This window comes from Narcine bancroftii, chromosome 13 (assembly GCF_036971445.1).
Source record: "Narcine bancroftii isolate sNarBan1 chromosome 13, sNarBan1.hap1, whole genome shotgun sequence".
Classification (NCBI taxonomy): Eukaryota; Metazoa; Chordata; class Chondrichthyes; order Torpediniformes; family Narcinidae; genus Narcine; species Narcine bancroftii.
Window position 1 is genome coordinate 32,852,433 of NC_091481.1, and position 21,738 is coordinate 32,874,170.

At 45.3% G+C, this 21,738-nt stretch overlaps 1 protein-coding gene across 2 annotated transcripts in view; it reads right to left on the reverse strand.

Moving 5' to 3' along the window:
- Nucleotides 1-21,738, reverse strand: part of ptpro (protein tyrosine phosphatase receptor type O) — a 141,369-nt gene that overhangs the window by 89,992 nt on the left and 29,639 nt on the right. For both annotated transcript variants that reach the window (XM_069909377.1, XM_069909376.1), the window contains exon 2: nucleotides 174-453. In XM_069909377.1, coding sequence (XP_069765478.1) covers nucleotides 174-453 — 280 coding nt within the window. The remainder of the gene's footprint in view (nucleotides 1-173; nucleotides 454-21,738) is intronic.

Genomic DNA, 21,738 nt, shown 5'->3' on the forward strand with positions numbered 1-21,738 from the left:
TGCTGTTGCTACCGGGCTGTTTTTAAAAAAAAAAAATGACCAGTTCTCCTGAAAAAAAGTTTATCCAAAATAGGCCTGGTCCCCTCCCTTTCGGATAATCGGAGTTGTACTGTACTTTACTAAGGCAACAACATCCTGTATTTAACTTGACCAGCAACATAATAGCAACTTACTTGTTAACACAGCAACTAAATGTACTGGCTTAATGGTTGATATTGAGCTTCCAGTCAGGAGTGTAACCAAGTAATAGATCCCATGGTAAGAAGCGTTGAAGACTACAGGAGGAGGGAGGGTATGGTTGAAGTCCTTGAACTGGAGTTTATAGCTTGTCAGGTTAACGGACTGTGTTATCTTCACATAATACAGGGAGGATCCATTGGTGATGTCTGATGGCTGGAGCGACACTATGATTTTGTTGCCATCACTAACAGTGGCAGATACAGCAGTAGCACTCTGGTTGGGGAAGGGAAGAGAAAGGTATGGAGCATCGTTAAAATACAAACAGGGCACAAGGTGCCAACATAGACCTGGAAAAGAAAAGCATCTAATCTGATGGAAGTACATTTAAAGCACATACCAAGAGAGTGGAAAGGATTGGCTGAAAACTCAATAGGGACTGGCCATTTCTGTACTCATCAGTTAGTGGAACATCGTGGGACGAAGGCTGTGCTGTAACATTTGATGTTCTTTCGGATAGGTTCACAGAACTGGACGACGCATACTATGAATTTAAGTCTTGCTCAGGGAAAAGAGTATTACAGTGGAGAAGTTCCAATGTTGATTCCATCATTAAAATGCTCACTCTTGTCAAAGTCATACTTTGTCTGGTTATAAAGTGGCTTAAATAACATAAAACCTAAATTAAGACTTTTAAGAATCCATTGTAAGGTAGCAGAGTCTAGAAATTTAAATAAGCACAGCTATTTCTTTTAGAATCACTCTAAGTTGCGTTAAATTTTTTATATTTAGACATACAGCACGGTAACAGGCCATTTCGGCCCATGAGTCCATGCCACCCCATTAACCTACACCCCTGGTACGTTTTGAACTGTGGGTGGAAATGAAACCACCAGAGGAAAACCCACGCAGACACGGGAAGAACGTACAAGCGTACAAGAACGTACCCCCTGCCAACCGTGCCACCTTAATGGAGTACAATGCAGTCAATTGTGAAGCAAGACATCATCGAACAGGTGAAAAACTCATCTTTGGAGGTAAATGTGATTGCATCGATTTGCAGACCCAACTACTGCAGATGCAAATGAGTGACTGCACTTCCAAACTGCACTTGCTGTTTGTTTCGTACATTGGATGGCAAAGCAGTGGCAGGAATTCTCCATGCAGCTAAACAATTCAGTAGCCCCCTGGAAATTGAGCCACATTGCTCTGTAATGAGTCCTCTAGGAACAAGGTGCTAATAGTGTAGATCCTCGAGTAGATTTTAGCCTGGGAATCTCATTTTCTGCCCACCATCTTCTCCCCTCCCCCAATACCATCCTCTGCACCAACTGTATCTCCATCACCCACAGACCACTTCCCCATCTGATGTCCAGCAAAGGCCCTGATTAAACGATTAACCTTTCTTCCCAAGTCGCCTGGGTCACGGATTTACACGATACCTAGCACAGAACAAGAGGATAGATCTTTTTGGCACATGCCCAGTACCTCTGTAAAATGATCTCAAAACCCAAGTTAGAAATGGCGGTCACGTCAGACATGGATCACGAGAAGATATTACCAAGAAGAAGGGCTCAGGCCTGAACTGTTGGTTAGACATCTTTACCTCCTATGGACGCTGCAAGGCCTGCTGAGTTTCTCCAGCATTTACTGTGGTTTTTTTTTTACTGTCATTAGTAAATGGCCTTTTATGTTAATCTCCAAGTAATAATGTTAAATCCAATGACACTGGCACCTATTGTCAATACATCAGGGTAAAGTGGATTCTCACTCCGATGAGTGCCAGGCCCCTCGTCTGAGTGCTACTGGTACCATGCAACCCAGTACTACTGGTTGGGTGGTCGGTGACTGAACTGGCTCCCCCACCAGGCTTTGCCTGTCGTGGAGGGCGGCGAGACACCCTGCAGAATGAAATAAAAGGCCTGTCAAGTGGCGGACGAACCCTCTCATAGGGTCTAGCAAACACATGCCATGAAGTGCGGAAAGGGCCTCCCTTGCATCGAAGCTTGGTCTGGGCCATTCACTGCAACCAAACTCCTGCACCCCCCCCCCCCCAGCCATCTTGGACCTCACCGAGCCGCTGGATCTGGGAGGGGATGTCGAGAGGGTGGACCTGGACCTGTGCAACCCCCTACTCACTTAAATCCACTCATGCACACGCTGTTCCTTTCTGAGGAGTGGGGTATCCTCAGATCAAACCCCACAGACTGACTGAAAGGAGCCATCATCGTCCTATGGGATGGATAGTCGGAAGATTAAGTGGATTCAGGAAATAATTAAACCACTTAGTCTGGTTGCTGGACAAAATTACGCAGAGATACTCTTTCTAATCATTTATCCTGATGGCATATTGATTTATTTTCCAACATGAAGCCAGTCCACCTCTGACTAGAATACTAAGCATCACGAATTACTGGAACACACTAACAACATCCAAACAGCTCAGTCTGAAAGTGCGATGTTGGGCACACCGATCAAAGCTGAAGGAAAAAGTTAATGCCATCATTTGACATTGAATTTTGCAATCCACGTAACTCTTTGCTTTAAGTGGCCCAGTAAAAGAGTAGGCACTTGAATAACATCCAAAGAAGGTGGCACGTGGCAACAACAGACTGTTCACCTTTTTCTCAATGACGCTGATTGGTTTGGGGGGGGGTCAGAGACATTCGAGGAAATGCAGTAATTTCGGGTGAGTGCTCGATGAGTTGAAGGAGCTGACATAATGTGTGGAAAACTAAAATCAGCTGCTTCAAGAGTAGAAAAATCGCTTTGTATCTTATGTAAAATCACAAAAGTAACTCTTTCAAAGCACAGCAACCTTTACACATTCCAGTATTTCCACTTTAAAACCGACCAAAGAAAATAACTGCAATTATTATAGGACAATGAAATCATTAATAGTTCTTGCAGCAATTCACCAAAGCCCGGGCTTTCAACTAGAATGAATCCAATCCTGTTCTGCATTCATTATTTATAATTAAGCATGACCTGTGGTTATGACATACAAGAGAGAGAGAGAGAGAGAGAGAGAGAGAGAGAGAGAGAGAGAGAGTAATCACTGATCTTATTCACACTGATCAGAACACTGCAAATGGTTAAGTTGTAATGACCAGCGCTACCGAGTAAAGAGACGTCCACACAGCGGGAGGGTGAACCAAAGAACGACTTTATTGGTTTGAATTTGCTGCGTCTCCATGCTGGCCCACACACTTCTGGTGACATAAACCCCCCCCGGCTTTGGGAAGTGAGGTCCTCACATCGTGAGGATCGTGGAGCCCACGCCATCTTGGCTGGGTGTTGCGGCGATTCAGCCCATTTAATCGCGCCTGTTACACCACCCCCCCACCAGAATCACCGCCGCTCTCTGAGCAGTCTGACTTAAAGTCTCTGGGCGGTCTAGCTCTCTTTTTGACCTGGGGGACCGGGGCCGGTTGTTCAGAATCCAGGCACATGACTTTGAGGCGTTCAACTAAATCTGTCCTGTTGGACGTCAATGTCCAATGGGAACACCACATTACGTGGCTGAATGGCGAATTGCGTATGGATGATGGCGAGGGGGGAGGAGTGTTGGCTGCCCGCTTGCTCTCAGCCTGTGTAGGATGTATAATGCACTGATCTGTGGGCCGGAGGGGGGTTGAAATGTAGGTCCCCTGGGATGGAGAGCAGTGCACCGGACACCATCTCTGCAGGTGCTAGCAGGTCCTTCTTCGGTGCCATGCGGATCCAGAGTATTACCCATGGGAGCTCATCCACCCAGTTCAGCCTGGCCATTCAGGCTTTCATCATGGCCTTCAGGTAGCGGTGGAGCCACTCGACCAGTCTGTTGCTAGGCTGTCATATGATGGACCTGGCTGCCACAGAATTTCACCAGGTTGGACCAGAGGGAGGAGGTGAACTGTTGTCCTTGGTCCGATGTGATGTGGGTTGAGACTCCGAAATGCATGACCCAGGTGGTGAGGAAAGCCCTGGCACATGTCTTTGTGTCGCACTCAGGCATGGATATCATCTCTGGCCAGCGGGTGAACCTATCGATGGTCATGAACAGATACCTCATACCCTGGCTCACTGAGAGGGGCCCGATGACATCAACTTGCACATGTTTGAACCTGCGTTGTGCTGGCTCGAACATTTGTAGGGGGGCTTTGAGGTGCCAATGCACCTTGGCGCACTGGCACTTTAAGCAGGTTTGAGGCCACAGGGTAATGTATCAGCCATGCCACATGAACTTGTCCGAGAGCAGGTGGACCATGGACCTTATGGATTGGTGAGATAAGCGTGAAGCTGTCACCAGGTCACAGGTAGGATCAGCCTTGGGGACCCGGTGGAGATGTCACATAGAAGGGTCAGTTCTCCTGGTGTGGGGCAGAAATCTCTGACCTTCAGGCTGATAATGGCCGACAGGTACGCCTCTGGTCCTTGGTGAGCTGGGCGACATTGCAGGTTGCGGCAACGGTGGGACGGGACAAATCATCGGCTGCTATGTTGGCCATGTCAGCGACATGGTAGATATCCATGGTGAATTCTGATACGTAGGAGAGGTGCCGTTGATATCTTACTGACCATGAGTCCGAGACCTTGTTCAGTGCATAGGTCAATGGTTTGTGTCTGTGTACGCGGTGAACAGTCTCCCCTTTAGCATGTAGTGGAAGTGCTGTATCGCTAGGTTCAAGGCCAGCAGTTTGTGGTCAAACATGCTGTATTTGAGCTCTGGTGTTCAGAGGTACTTACTGAAGAAGGCAAGGGGTCGCCGGTGCTCGACGACACATTGCTCTAGCATCGCGGCCACAGCTCTGCCTGAAGTGTCCATTGTGAGGCCAGGGGGAAGGTAGGATTTGGGAGTGCCAGTACTGTGGCCTTCATCGGTGCTGACTTTGTGGCATGGAAATCCTCCGGCATCCATTGCAACGTCTTGTCGCTGAGTTCGACGAGGCTCGATTGTGGTGCTGAGTGCCCACGTTGATTGGACCATCGTGAAAATCTTATTTACAAATCTTCTCTCAGTATTCCTCTCTGAGCTAACAATTTTCTATGTTGCTGATGTTACCGAGGGATTGGTTCCTGGAAAATTATTCAATCTGTCACGCTGATTTGCTGAGATTTCTCAACAGCCACATATAGTTCAGCTGCACGCTTGGTGATGCTTGTTTATTTTTTAGCCAAAAGGCCGATGCTGTCAAGTTCCTTCTTTAATAATTCTCTTCTCCCCCGTGCTGTAACTCAATGAACCTTCTGCTTCAATCCAAAATTAGATTCTGCAAAGCAGGGCGGCACCTATACAGTGCCAGCATTCGTGACTGGGGGTTCAAATCCCGCGCTATGTAAGGACTTTATATGTATCCTCATGTCTGCACGGGATTCCTCCTGGGCCTTCGGTTTCTTTCCACTGCTCAAAATACTGGGGGTTGTAGGCTAATTGGATGTCAATTGAGCGGCACAGACACTTGGGCCGAAATGGCCTGTCTAAGTTAATTCTTAAAAACAAAGTACTACTTTCCAGACCATGTGATCTTGTCAGAGCTAATATGGGAGAAAGAAAAAATTCAAGGGAGGAGTTTTAAGATGTGTCTTCCTGGTATTTACAAAGGTTCTTAAAGTAACAACGATTCATCCTTTGTAGTTCAGGGGTGGAACTCACAGCAGGAGTAGACAGAGGGTGTTGTAGTATATATCAGTGTGGATTGTGGTTCTTTTGGTGGATTTCTTGAAATGATGATACCCAAACTTTCATCCCGGTCAGATTATTTTATTCTGCAAAATTGTGACTTATCTGCACAAGGTCTCACAAAGATGCTCTCTCTATAAAGGCTGACAGAGACTGACCTCGTGTTTCACAGCTTGCCTTTGTTCAGTTTACACATGGGTCGGGTTACATTTGGTCCAATCAAAAGTTCACACAATACATTCTTACCCAATGCATTTACTACTAAGTACAAATTCCATTGCTACATAAGATTGACAGCCTCTTATCAGAATTGCTCGTTGATTAGTTCAGGGTACAGTTGGTCATCGTGCTCAATTGGTCCTTTTGAATTGCCTTTCCCATCTTACTAGAACATTGCAAAGTATAGCTGCACTATCACTAGCTGTTGACCCTTTCCTTCCTCATCAGGAAACTTATTGGTATCAATGTATGTGAGATTCATGGAAAACATGACCCTGCCTCTTGGCGGAGAGAGCCATCGATGATGAATGACATTCACCATCCCCTTCAGCAAGACAGCAAAGGAGAGCTCAGAGCTTATTGTCTGCCAGGCAGAGCTCACCATCCTCCGACCTGATTCCATGCCTATTAGCAGGTGCAAATACGGTTGTTACCACAGAATCCTCCATTTCTCTGAAAAAAAATCAAAACAGTGTTACCATCCCCAAGTACACCATGCCAGCCTCTCAAATTTGTCCCTCCATTCCCAGCTCTGGCATGGAAAGTGATCGACAGGTAAGCATACAGAAACTGTGCTCCAAGATTACTTCAGGAATGCACCCACTGACTTCTGATCAACTCCGGAGCATGAACGCTCAAGGTGGTGCACGGCGGGTGGTGCGTCATTCCCATTTCCCCCAGCAATGCTACTCACTGCACATCTCCCACGCCGTGTTGCTGTAAACTACCCCCCTTCTTGGGGCCCTTTTCCCAGCCAGGAGGCTCAGCGCTCCATCTGCCCACAGGCCACTCCACCTGACTACCTCTCAGTAAAGGGGCACCATTAGACATGGACACGATAGTTAAAGGGAAAGGTTAAATTAGTTAGTTATGTGTAAAAAAAGACATGGGAACTGCCTGGGTCCAGTCGAACCCTGCTTGCTGGGAAATGTTATGTTCAAAATAGGTTTGATGGGTTTAAAGAGAATCAAGGCTGGACATGCATTATCACACAGTGATCTTTATTTATGCACAAGTGAACTCACAAAAGGACTCATAGTCCAAGCCAGAATAATACACAAATAATTAAACATCTGTTGCAAATAAATCACTACTAAACATTCTCAACTCCTGATTGGGAATCCAAGGGTTAAACATAAATATTCATTCACCAACAGGCACTGCACACGAATGAACAGCAAATTAATTACAACTAGAATGTATATCAATTGAACCCCATTTCCAGCATAGTCCACGGCTCAGGATCTGGGACTGTGGCCCACCTTAGTTGGGTCTCCACCCATGACCAGGAGCCTGGACTTTAGAGATGGTCTCAAGGCAGCAGCACAAGAGATTAAGACTCCAGCTGCTGGAAATTATTTTCAATGCAGGACACGTTCACATGACCTACAAGGACCAATATCTCATCAGCTTTACCTGTGGGCCAATCTATCCATTTATTGGCACCTGGAGGACCAATCACACATCAGTGGGAAGATCTAACCTTTAATTAATTGCCAGGTGAGGTGATTTCCAACTAGGTTTCAGCTGGAGAGATCATATGACCCTCTGCCATCCACACTACACTAGGACAGAAGAAAATGGTTCAATACTGATGAAAAATTCCAACACGTTTTAGTTTTGTTCCTCTGAAATTTCTATGAGCTTAAAGGAGTTATTAATTCCATTCTTGCATTAATCATGGTCCACCAGACAGTTGAGTTCCATGTTCAAGCCTCTGAGGTGTCTGTTCCAAGTTGTTTGATAATGATTAGTTCTTGTCATGTACATTGTACGATGTACATACACACTTGTACTCTTGTCTTCAAGCTCTTAAAGATCCTACACAACTCAGGGCAATGCTCAAATCAAGATTATTGCCTCTCTTAGGAAACAAATAAGCTGCAGATGGTGGAATTTTGAACAGACACAGAAGTGCTGGACAAACAATGCCCCATACAGCATCCATAGGGTAAAATATCCCACTGGTGTCTCAACAAAGTCTTTCCTCTCCAACAGAGCCCCTCCATGTTTTAATTTTTATTTATTTATTTAACCTTAGATCAGTGGTCCTCAACCTTTTGCTTTCCACTATCGTTCCTTTTTAAGTAATCCCTATGCCATCGGTGCTCTGTGATTAGTAAGGGATTGCTTAAGGTGGGACGTGGGTGGAAAGAAAAAGGTTAAAAACCACTGTTTTAATCGTACCTCATTGACTCGTTATGTGCACGGTTTCATCACTCCAAAGGAAATGGGCCAATGACCATTTTTTCTCCAGCAAAATATTTCAGTAACAATTGGGTCGGGAGCAGTGATTCTCAACCTTCCCTTCCCACCCACATCCCACCTTAAGCAATCCCTTACTAATCACTGAGCACTGATGGCATAGAGATTACTCAAAGTGGGTTATGAGTGGAAATAAAAAAGGTTGAGAACCACAGCTTTAGACGTACAACACAGTAACAGGTCCTTTTTGGCCTCCCAATTAACCTGGTACGTTTAGAACGGTGGGAGGAGCTCCTGGGCAAAACCCACGCAGACATGGTGAGAATGTACAAAATCTTTACAGATGGGGCTGGATTTGAACCCTGGTCCCGATCACTAGTGCTGTAGCAGTGTAGGGCTACCCGCTACGCCAACCGTGCCACCCTTTTCTGCACAACTGCATGTTTGAAGAGCCAGAACTCGTACACAGTTGAAAAATGTGTCAAGACACAAGGCGTAAAACTTGGTGCCATTAAATCAACCTCAGGGAATAGAGTGGAAAAGAAACTCCCCCCCCCCACCATTAAAAGAGTTTATATTTTCCCTTGCAGCGAGCCCACGATCGGTTGTCGTTATATCTTCCTTTCCTGAACAGATCAGAATGACCAGATGTGAAATGAACCAGACTATTTATTCACATCAGGCAAAGTATTAGCACTGCTTAATTAAATCATCTCAATTCTCACCACAAAATGCTGATGTGAAAGCTGTTGATGCTACAGTTGTCACTTTTGTCACATGCAGGACTCTGGTCCATTAATAAAAAAAACATGTAACTAATAAGCACGTGCCTAATGTCGCCAGACTGTTGTCATTCAATCCTACTGGATAGTCAGGGTATGGGGGATGATTGTGCTTTGGTTCACAACATTTGTTTGTTGATTACTGTAGTTATTAGTGCCTTCATCTCCTGCCATGAAATTCCTTGACAGACCACTCAATATTTAGTATATTGGGGAAAAGTGCCCACCATGCCTTACATTAGATTTAACTGATTCTTGACACCGACAGGACAGTACCAATGCCTTGGTTGCACTAAGAATTGGGCATTACCTGTCGTATTGGCCAGGTAACGTTGGAATAAGTTTTCACATCAATCATACCTATAATCTTACTCGGTCATTCATTTCCCGGCATCAAACTACAATTAAATTTTACACTTTTTCAATGATAACTCTTGACCGAAATCCAGATCACTAGATCCATTTACACACAACTGTACTGACTTCATTTCTGTTCTGCCTGGTTCCATAAATGTATCACTAACTAGAAAATAAAATGAGACCGTCATAGATGTAGTAGATCAGTGGTTCTCAATCTTTTTCTTTCCACTCACATCCCACTTTAAGTAATCCCTATGCCATCAGTGCTCTGTGATTAGTAAGGGATTGCTTAAGGTGATGTGGGTGGAAAGAAAAAAGTTTGAAAACCACTGTTTTAATTGTACCTCATTGACTCGTTATGTGCACCGTTTCATCACTCCAAAGGAAATGAGCCAATGACAATTTTTCTCCAGCAAAATATTTCAGTCACATTTGGGTCTAGAGCAGAGATTCTCAACCTGTCCTTCCCACCCTCATCCCATTTTAACCAATCCCTTACTAATCTCAGAACATTGATGGCACAGGGATTACTTAAAGTGGGATGCGAGTGGAAAGAAAAAGTTTGAGAACCACTGTTGGGTAGATATAAAATCCAGATCAAATAATTCTTTGTAAATACACACTTTAATTGACTGAAAACAAAATAAAGTGCTTCACTCAATTAGAAAGGAATTTCTTTTCCCCCTTTCTGTCTAGGTAACTTGGAAAGGGGATAGGAATAATCTTGAAAACAGCACATGGTCAATTTTGTTAAGGCCTCCAGTAACTTGACACTGGCTTCTGATGGAGGGAGATGCTGGGTATTTTAAAGTTAAATAGTTCTGTTGAAAATCACGGATCACTGATCAAAAAAAAGACAACAATTCTAATTTCAGTAGAAGAAATATTCCATTAACTGAAAAAAATCAGTTCAATGGATGTTCACACCAAAATTTATGCAGTCATTTTAATTATTACCATTGATGACTACTAAGTTTCAGTTCCTGTTCTCCCCTTTAAAAGAAAAGTTTAAGTAATAACCAACAATTTGAATAGTCTGATAATCACTTTGCAAGCTCTCTGTTAGTCACCTAGCGAACTGGACTGCAGAACTTTTCTTCAAGCAGTTAAAATGCTGGCGTAACACTATTGGCCCCATCTTCTCAACAAACATTCATTTCTGAGTCAATCAAGAAATACCATGCATGCAATACAGGCCACTCAGATCACTGAAATCTTAGCTGATGTTCCTCCTCAACAGCTCCTTCCCCTAATTTATCCTCATGCTCTTTAATACATTGTCAGACAAGCAAAAATACCTCCTTTCAAAGGAGGTGTGGCTCTGGCACATTTGAATTCCAACCACAATTATTTTCTGAACTCATTAATTAGATTCATTCCAACCAGCAGAAATGATCAATCTTCACCATAAACCTCCAGAAGTTCATTCCTCTGACCCTTCACATTGGAGTAAAGGCGCTGAAGGCTTCCTGATCGTGTTTGGGACTGGAGAGGGGGGTTGCCACTGAATCAAACTAGAGCCTGTGCAGCTGTAGAGGCCGCGGGAACGCTGGATGGAAATCCACACAGGCTCTGCAATTCTCTTCTGCTTCTCTTTCTATCCTATGGTAAGGGGTGCCAGGCAACATTAATGGCAACTCTGTGTCTAACGGCAGGGAGAAGGCAATTTCTTGTAATGTTACTTGTTCTGTATTATTACGTGACAATAAAGGAATATGGAAACATACATTACACTCCAGCTTTTATGTTTCTCAGTCACAGAGAAAGAAAGCTCAGGCCCTTCAGCTGATTGAGTCAGCGCTGACCAACCGTCGACTCCGCCATCCCCCTCCACAAGATTGTGGCACTCACCAACACATTGGGCACAATTTACACCAGCCAATTAACCAACCAATCTGTATATTTTTGGAATGCAGGAGGTAACTAGAACACACCAGAAGAAATCACTTATTTACTTGAGAACATAGCATTTCCCTACTGTGTGGTTGTCCTGTACTGAGTTACAGGGGGTCGTGCAACAGTCACCTTTATACAGGAGCCTGTGGGGAGGGGCCACAGGTACAACCGGCCAACACTTATGCGTGACCAGATAATTATACATTACAGTGGTTTACCACGAGGTGAACACAGGGAGGAAGTTTTAGCCGCTTTGAGGTAGCCAGAAAACCCCAAGGTAAAGCCGCCTAAAATCCCGAATGCGGCTGTTGAGAGGCCACCTGAAATCAGAGAACCCTGACCTGAGGAGTACTGACCCAACCCTCCTCAGGTAGGCGTATTCTCTGCTTCCGATTGCTCCCCCTAGGCACCTGAAAGCAGGCAGCCACAGTCGACAGGAGCTGGCATTTGCTCCATGGCGCCTCTTCCCGCTGAGAACCTTTCAGGTGTCAGAACAGTGCCGCCACCCGAATGTCGCTTCGCACATACCCGTAGCTGGCTCCGGAGCTGCATTTTCCCAGCTATTCCATCTGAAAGCAGCTTAAACTCCACACAGAGAAATCGATTGAACTCTGGTCACTGGTGTCGTGGCGCTATGAGCTGCTCCACTGTGCCAGATCACCATAGAGTATGTATTATTTCCTTAACTTTATTATGAAGTGGTCAAGTCCAAATGATGTAAAGCAACGGTACTACATAAATTTATCCCACTGTACACTTTCTCAATCAAATTCAAATCAAAACTTGAATATATCAGGATGGTTAATGCCGATTTTTAAAATCATGTCAATATAATGTAATTTTGCATCATTTAATTTTGAAAATGGATGAAACGTTGCAGGACCTCCTCTGGAGGTCGCTGATACGTGGACGCAGATGGCGTGTGCAGTGGGAAGGCATTTAACTGATTATGTTCCACATTGCATTTTACAAATGTAAAAGGGGATTCTGTAGTACATTTCAAAGAACCATTCGGAATATATACAACTCCCAACAAATATACTCAGACTTTCACTATTATACTTCCCCATTGATAAAGAAAATCAGGGCCACTACAGCATTATATATTTACCGCAACAATACCATTAGTGAGCCAAACCTGTTCCTGGAATGGAAGGTCCTCAGGGGAATGCGCACACCTCCATAACCACAAATGATTTGGCATTGTACCGCACTACCAAGTCACTGAGTAACTGGGCACAATAATATAAAATATCTCAAATGGAAATGAGAGGCAGGAACATAATTGTCAAATCATGACAGAACTTGTCCTCGCTCAATAGCTTCTCCTTTCACTTATGTCACCTTCTCCGAGTCAAAGGGGTTGCCAATGGGTACCCACGTGGGCCCCAGCTATGTTGGTTATGTGGATAAATTCAGACCACAAACCCACACAGGCAAGGCCCCTCAATTCTTCCTGCGCTACATCAGCTACATCAGTGCTGCCTCTTGCACCTGTGATGAGCTCGTCGACTTCTCCATTTTGCTTCCAACTTTCACCCCGACCTCAAATTCATTTGGTCCATCTCTCTCAACCCTTTACCTTTTCTAGATATCTATCTCATGGGACAAACTCTCAGCAGACATTTTCTACCAACCCAACACTTCCTACTCCACCACCTACCTTGGTGTCATCTGCAAACCTGGCCACAAAAACCATACAATCCATAATCTAAATCATCAATATACATTGTAAAAAGAAACGGCCCCAACACCAACCCCTGGGGAACACTACTAGTAACCGACAACCAACAGGATCCCTTTATTCCCACCCTTTGCTTTCTGCCCATCAGCCAATGTGCCACCCAATCTAATCCCTTTCCTGTAATTCCCTGGGTTTCATTTTATTAAGCAGGCACCTTATTATGATGCACCTTATCGAAGGCCTTTTGAAAATCCAAATACACATCATCCACAGCCTCTCCCTTGTCCATCCTACTTGAGATGACCTAAAAAAAATTCCAATAAGTTGGTCAGGCAGGATCTTCCCTTCATGGACCTATCATGCCATGCACCTCGAGGTATTTCATAACTTCATCCTTGAAGATCGACTCCAATTATTTCCCAACTACTGACTAATAGGCCTGTAATTTTCTTTTCTCTGCCTCCCTCCTTTCTCAAACAGCGGAACCACATTTGTGATCTTCCAGACCTCTGGAATCATGCCAGAGTCCATTGATTCCTGGAAAATGCTTCTACAATCTCTAAAGCCACCTCCTTTAAAACCTGTGGGTGCACCTCATCTGGTCTGGGAGACTTATCTATCTTTAGTCCAGTCATCTTATCAAGCACTCACTCTCTCTCTCTCTCTCTCTCTCTCTCTCTCTCTCTCTCTCGTAATCTTGCCTTTATTTAAATCTATTCCCTGAGAACTCTGACTATCAGATATATTGTCAGTGTTTTCCACAGTGAAGACTGATGCAAAATACTCATTTAGTTCCTCTGCCATTTCCATTACACGTTATAATTTCTCCAGTGTAGCAGCCCGTGGCCGTCGCCGCAGACAGAAACAGAAGACGTCGTTTGAATACAGCAATGGAGTGGGCTGCATGAGGCGTCGCAGCCCATTCTGATAGGCTGCTGCAAAACGGGCTCTGCCAGCCAATTGCCAGATCGCAAAAGGGCCAATCGGCGCCCGGGGCGGCACAAACCACACCTGTCAATGACGCTGCAGCAAAACGGGCCAATCCAGCCAAACACTGACGGCGGGAAGCGAGGACACCAATCAGAGCTTGAAGGGACATCGGTTGGTCACATGGCAGCCAGGGTCTGCATGACCATATAAAAGAGAGCAGCGTCAACTGCATTCTGCGTGTTGTGTGTCTCATCTCCGAGCTAGAACCTCGAGACATGCCACATCAGCATCACTTCCAATCGATTTGCTCTAATCCTCCAGCATCTTTGTGTTTTTAATAACAATTACAGTGTCTGCAGACTAAGGTGATTCACTTCCTGCCAAATGGAGGAGCTCGCTTTCAGTTTTTAATGCCGTTGATGTTTTTGATCAATAGATCCTTGTTCCTGAACGCACAGCACTTAACTCACGCACTCATCACCTGCATTGACCAGCAGCAAATGCTCGTAAGTGTATAACACGATTCCATACATAGCAGTCCCAGTCGACGCGAAGGAGGACTATCCATTTACAGCCTGGAGCTGATCAGTATCCTACCACCTCCCGGAATTTTAAGCTTTCAAAATCTGGGGAAAGGAATCAATGGACTTTGTGTGTGTTTTTTTTTTCAAATTTACACAATAATTCTTTGTTAACACAGAGTCAATGTGACACAGCACAGGAGATGAACCAAGAGCTCCATCATAAGTGATTCAGTGCTATTTCTTTGGCTTGGCTTCGCGGACGAAGATTTATGGACTTAATTACATCAAAACCGACTGATAGTTGGAGGGAATGATAGTTCAAACACTATTTTCAAAGCAACAAGGGCTCATGATGTGAGGGTATCTTCGGGGCTACATTTTGCCCAGCAGTCATCAACATACTGCAAAGAAAGCCTTTAGTAACTCCTGAGATTTGCCTAAACCTCAACTTTTTGGAATTCAGTAAAAATACCACAACAATACTGGAGAAATTCAGCTGGTCTTTTCAAAATCTAAAGAAGAAAAAGATATGTTGCTGACATTCTGGGCCTTAGCCCTTCTTGAAGGAAAAAGGCAGAAAAGCAGGAAATATCAGAAAGAATTCCAAAAAAAAATGGGGGAAGGAATCCAGACCAAGAAAAGGCGGGAATTGGAGGTCATAAGGGACAAGGTAGAATTGATCACATCTGTGTGAAAGGAGACGGGAAACGGAGAGACCACGGGGAAGGAGGGAGTGGGGAAGGATCTAACGAGAGCCAGGGAAGTCGATATTAATGCCATGTCGTTGAACGGTGCCCAGTTGGAAGAAGAGGTGCTGTTCCTCCAATTTATGGGGTGGGGTGGGGGGGAACAAGACATGTCAGCAAGGAAATGGGATGGAGAACTGAAATGGTGGCCACTGGGAGATCTACCTTGTTGCGGCAGACAGATCCGACGTTCTCAAAGCAATCTCTCAGCCTGTGTCCAGTCTCTCCGATGTAGTGAAGACCACAGCAGGAACACCGGATGCTGAAGGTGATCCCTTCAGATTCACAAATGAAATGTTGTTTCATTTGGAAGGACTGCATGGGGATGAATGGTGCTGAAGGAGGAAGTGTGGGCGCAAGTGGACCATCTCCTGCGGTCACAGGGGTAGGTCTCAAGGGGACAATTGGTGGGAAGAAGGAGTGGATAAGGGAGTCATGGAGGGAGCAGTCCCTGCGGAAGGTAAAGAGGGAAATATGTGTCTAGTGGAGGGATCACAGAGTAGGTGATGGAAATGGCAGAGGAGGATGTATTGGATGTGGAGGCTGGTGGGATGGTAGGTGAGGTCAAGAGGAATCCTGGTCCTTGTTGCTCATGAGGGGGCCACGGGAGATGTGTTGGTAATGGATGATATGTGGGTGAGTGCCAAGCTGACGGTGGAAGAGGAAAAGCCACATTGTTTGAAGAAGGAGGACATCTCTGATGATCTGGTGTGAAAGTCCTCATCCTGGGTGCAGATGGGACGGAAATGAAGGAATTGAGAAAATGGAATGGAGTCCTTTCAGGGGACAGGGTGTGAAGAGGTGTAGTCGAGGTGGCTGTGGGAGTTCGTGGGTTTATAGAAGATGTCTGTCAAGACTTTGTCTCCTAAAATGGAGACAGTGAAATTGAGGAAAGGGAGAGTGTTGCTAGAGATGGACCAAGTGAATTTAAGGTTGGGCTGGAAGTTGGCAGCAATATGGATGAAGTCAACGAGCTCATCATGGGTACATGAGGCAGTACCAAAGTAGTCATCGATGTAGTGGAGGAAGAGTTGAGGGGCCTTGCATTTGCCGGCTTGTAGCATGAATTGCTCCACGTAGCCCATAAAAAGGTCAGCATAGCTGGGGCCCATGCGGGAGAAAGTGCGATGAGTCAATGGAGAAATTATTGAGGTTGCAGACAAGTTCTACCAGCTGGAGGAGGTTGGTGATGGAGGGGTTTGATTGGTTCTATTGTCCAGAAAGAAATGAAATGCTTTGAGGCCTTCAGTATGGGGAATGAGGGTATATAGGGATTGGATATCCATGGTAAATACGAGTTCACGGAACTGGAAGTCATTGAAGTGATGGAGGGCATTTGAAGTGTCCCTGATGTAGGTGGGGAGGGACTGGACCAAACACAATCAAGGTAAGTGGAGACCAATTCGGTGAGGCAGGAGCATGTGGAGACGATGGGTCTGCCAGGACAATTGAGTTTGTGGTTCTTGGGTAAGAGGTACAAACGGGGAGTATGGGGCTGGGAAGCAATATGGTGCCGGGGAGGTGACCAGAGGTGATGTGTGTTGGTGGGATCCTGTAGGAGGGGTAAGTAAGAGAAGGGAGTTGTCATCTGGCTTCAGCCAGATAGAGGTCAATGCGTCAGACCTTTTCGATAGGTTTGGATTGGGCCAGGCATTCTGAGGGGTGAGATTGGAAGGAGTGAGAGGAGTAGTGAAGTTGATATCTCAGAGGCAGTTGGAAATGTAAAGGTCCAGAGCAGGAATGACTGGCATGAGGTGTCCAGGAGGAGGAAGAAGGTTTAAAGCAGGAGAAGGGATCTGTAGTGGGGTGTGGAGAATCATGGTTATGGAAGCATGGAGGTAGAGCCAACGACAGAAGAGTTCAACATCATGGCGTACGTGAAGCATGTTAAGGTTTGTCTGAAGGGGGATGAAGGTGAGGCCTCTACTGAGGATAGAGCATTCAGTCTCCAAGAGGGGAAGGTCAGAGGGGATGATGAAGGCCAGACAGGGATTAGGGGGAGGTTCAATTGGGTGGATCAGGAGGTAGAGTGTAGGAAGGGTCCAAGGGCAGTTAGGAAAGTCAGAAAGTGGAGAGAGAGAGAGAGAGAGAGAAAGAGAGAGAGAAGCCTGTGTACTCCCAGAGCCGGGGTAGGAGTTCGCAATGAGGCTCAGTGAAAGGTCACTGAGCTCAGGGTGAAAGTCCATGTCGGAGGCTTGAACCTGTAGGTCACTGGGGCAAAGGTGGAGACGCTGGGGCCAAAGTTGAGACCCAGGAGGGTGGGGGGGGAAATATCCCTGTGGTGGTCATCTCCAGGGAGGCGAGCTTCCAATCCTTGATGGAAGGCAGGTGTGCAGAGAATCAGTGGTTGAATGCATGGATCCAGTGGAGGATGAAGTGTAGAAGAGGTACGTGGTGAATGAGGTATGGAGCTGCAGTAGCTTCTCCCTGGTACCTGCGCATTGAGCTGAGGGCAGTCCACAGGATATGGTGGGAGAAGCAGGTCAATGCAGTGGGTGCCAAACTGGAAGGCTTGGAACTGGAGCTAGAATGCACGTGGTGGGGCAGAGGCAAGTAGTCTTAGGTGAGAACGTGGTCGTGGATCTTGAGAGCAGCCAGCAGTGTAGATGGGGAGAGACTCTCACAGAACTCCCTTCCAAGAGAGGAGGAGAACTTCTTCAGGGCAAGCACCCCTTGAGATTTCGCAGTCAATCAACTGAACTGATAGAAACACAATAGGCTGCAGATGCTGTGAAATACTGGAAGAACTCAGCTGGTCTAAAACATCTATAGGAAACAGATATATTGCTAACATTTTGGGCCTGGAAAAACCAGGAGGTGCGAGCCTTATAAAGGAATTGGCCAAACCAAAGCAGCAAGTGCTTCAGAGTGATTGCGATCAGGAAGATTTATTGGGGTTATCATGACTTAAAATGAATACATTCAGCCAAAGACCAGGACAGTTCAGAGATGCAGGCAGTCCATGAGGATCGATGGAGGAGGCATTGCCACGTGAACCACATTCCAGGAGGAATTCTCAGCCACACAGGAAATGGTTGCAACTTTGATGAGAGATGCTTCTACACATGGAGAGACTGAAAGTAGGAATTGCAAGAAAAATGACCTGGAATTGGAGATGACAGCAGATTTGGAGGATGGTGCAGAGCTCTGGTCACCACAATGTGCAGAAGGGGGCTCACCAGGATGTTGCATTAATTGAAGAGTATTAGCTTGATGAGCAGGTCAACAAACTTAGACTGTTTTCTTTGAAGCCTGAGACTGGGCAGCATTATGGATAGTCAGGGTCTTTTTCCCAGGGTGGAAGTGTCAAATGCTATTGACCATCAGTTTAAGATAAGATGGAGAAAGTTATACAAAAAAAGAGGGTGACAGACGCCTGTAACATCCTGTCAAGTGAGATGCTAAAAGCAGATATGAGAACATACACATACAGATAGTCCCCAACATGATTTTTCAAAGTTACAATGGTTCAAGTCTGTACTTCAAATTTCCAGTGCTGTATCAGTCACCACACTGATTCCACTGTCCCGTTCTCTCCCCACAGCCCCATGTCGGTCCCCACACTGATCCCACTGTCCTGCTTTCTCCCCACAGCCCCATGTCAGTCCCCACACTGATCTCACTGCCCCACTCTTTCCCCACAGCCCTGTGTTGGTCCCCAAACTGATCTCACTGCCCTGTCCTCTCCCCACAGCCCCATGTCAGTCTCTACACTGATCCCACTGTCCTGTGTCAATTCCCACACTGATCCCACTCCCCCATTCTCTCCCACAGCCCTGTGTTGGTGCCCAAACTGATCTCACTGCCACACCTCTCACCCTACATCCATGTGGCAGTCCCCACACTGATCCCACTGGCCTTTTTTGACAGGATTTTTTTGACATCCAATGGGAGTGCCAGAATGTAACCCCATCACAAGTTGAGGACTACTTGTATTTAGACAGCTCCTGAAAGAATCGCATCACTCTGCTATCACACTGCCCTTGCTTGGTGTTTTTGACCTTCCTTTTTATGGTAATCTTATACTCCAAATTGTGCTCTTTATACAGCTGTATGAACGTTAGGGACAACATGTTGGGCTGTTCCCAGAAGAACCCTTCTCACTAGACTCAAAATTCAGATTGCCAGATTATATACATGACATCACATACAACCCTACGATTCTTTTCCCTGCGGGCACGACAGAATTACAACTAATTGCTCGTGCAAAAAAACTGCATTCAAAAAGATGTATGTATACAAATAAAGAAATGTAAACAAACTGTGTGATGCAGAGAAAAAAAGTGCCGAAGTAAGAGTCCTTAAATGTGTCTCTGATTGAGTTTGTCGTTGAGTCTAATGGTGGAGGGGTAGCAGCTGTTCCTGAACCTGGTGGTGCGAGTCTTGTGGCACCAATACCTCTTTCCTGATGGTAGCAGTGAGGACAGAGCGTGTACTGGGTGGTGTGGATCCTGGATGATTGCTGCTGCTCTCCGATGGCAGCGTTTCCTGTAGATGTTTTCAATGGTGGGGAGAGTTTTGCCTGTGATGTCCTGGGCTGTGACCACTACCTCTTGCAGGGGTTTACATTCAGGAGTATTGGTGATCCCATACCAGACGGTATGCAGCCGGTCACCACACCTTCCACCACACTTTAGTAGAAATTTGCCAGGGTTTATAATGCCATATCAAACCCCTGCACACTCCTGAGGAAGTGGAGGTCCTGACGTGCTTTCTTCACAAGGCCATCAGTGTGTTGGGTCCAGCAAAAATCCTCCAAGATAGAGACTCCCACGAACTTAAATTTTCTCACCCTCTCCACCTCTGATCCCCCAATGACCACTGGATCGTACACTTCTAGTTTTCTCTTCCTGAAGTCAACAATCAACTCCTTGGTTTTGGTGACATTGAGTGTGAGGTTGTTGTTGGTGCACCATTCAGCCAAGTTTTCAATCCCCCTCCTGTATGCCAACTCATCGCCCCTTTTATACAACCCACAGCAAATTTGTAAATGGTGTTCTTGTCGTAGGTGTGTAGTGAATGCAGCCCTGTGGTGCTTCAATACTGATGGAGATTGTGAGGAGATATTCTTACTGCATATTTAGTGATGAACAAACTTAAACCTTAAGCAGGCAGGTAATAAGAGAGATACAGACAGCATGCAAGCAGGTTAGAGAGATATAGACCTCATGCAAGCAAGTGGGATAACTTTGGAGAAACATCATGCTTGATGCAAACATGGTGGGCCAAGGGGCCTGTTCCTGTGCTGTTCTTGGTTCTCTGACATTTAGAAATCTCAATCAAACAAGGAGCTGGAAGGATGGTCAATGGCCAAAATTGGTTGTAAGCCTGTTGTGACCAATCTCCAAATGAATGGAAATCCTCCCACCAAACCTCAATGGGCAAGAAACAGATGCAAGCTAGATTCATTCAGATTTTAAATCTATTTACTTAAAACATAAATAGAATAATCTACATACAGTATCTGTATCTGATTGCATTTACACAACTGCAGGGAACTGATTTCCAATGAAATCTCCTCATTCTAGAATCAGATTCACACATCTGCCACTTTGTAGTCTAATTGAGCTCAGAACATCATGCACATGGACTTCTGACAGCTTCTGTAACAATTCCTTTCCAGAAATTCACAGCTGGAACTTCAAACATTAGCTCAGAAGAAACCTACTATTGGATTTTGCCTCTTTCTAACCTCAAAGGGCAGCTACAAATTGTGCCCTCATGTGAATTTATTGCAAACTTCTAAGTAATGAAGACGCTGGTATTTTTTTCTTAAATGAACATCCAATCGATTAGGGACACAGTCCAAATGTATGGCAAACCAGGAATGTAGAGGGGAAAATAAGGCTACCCTGCATCAGGTGACTTAAAAAAAATCTTCAATCCATCCCTGGCCTTCCTCCTTCTATTACCTTTTGAGATTGTAATTCTGGTATCTTGCACAGTCTCAGTTACATCAATCCATCACTAGTGAACAGATTCTGGCATTCTCTCTTCATGTCTCTTCACCACTCCACCTTTCAAACATTTTTAAAAAAACGACAACTCCTTTTAGACCGAGCCTTTCATTAAAGCTGCCTTGTATTTTATATGCCTCTCGGCTTCTTCTGCCATGTTAAACGTGCTGAATAATTCCAGGCAGCTGTTCCAGTTCTGTCTCTAGAGCTACAGCTTCTAAAGCCCTCTCCAGGACAGAGCATATAATCCGTGCTGGCACGCAAGCCTTTCTGAGGAAGCGCCGCGTTGTGGAAAGGGGCAACTTTCAAATAAATATTTAATTTTGGTCCATTTGCCTGTTGAAACTCCCACAGCACAATTCAAAATGTTGAAAGGGTATCTGTGGGGACTGATGACTTGTAGGCAAGCAGGAGCTTTGTCTTACGTGCAGGAACTCCGAACAGCACCACCACATAATTAGCACCTTTGAATCTGAAAGCCCAAGTGCACTCTCAACAGGATTCCTCTAGTTTCCCCCCCCCCCAATTTTCTAACATACTTATGAATTATGGACTTTCTGCAGTAGAGGCTCTTTCATAACACAGTAAAGTGCTGG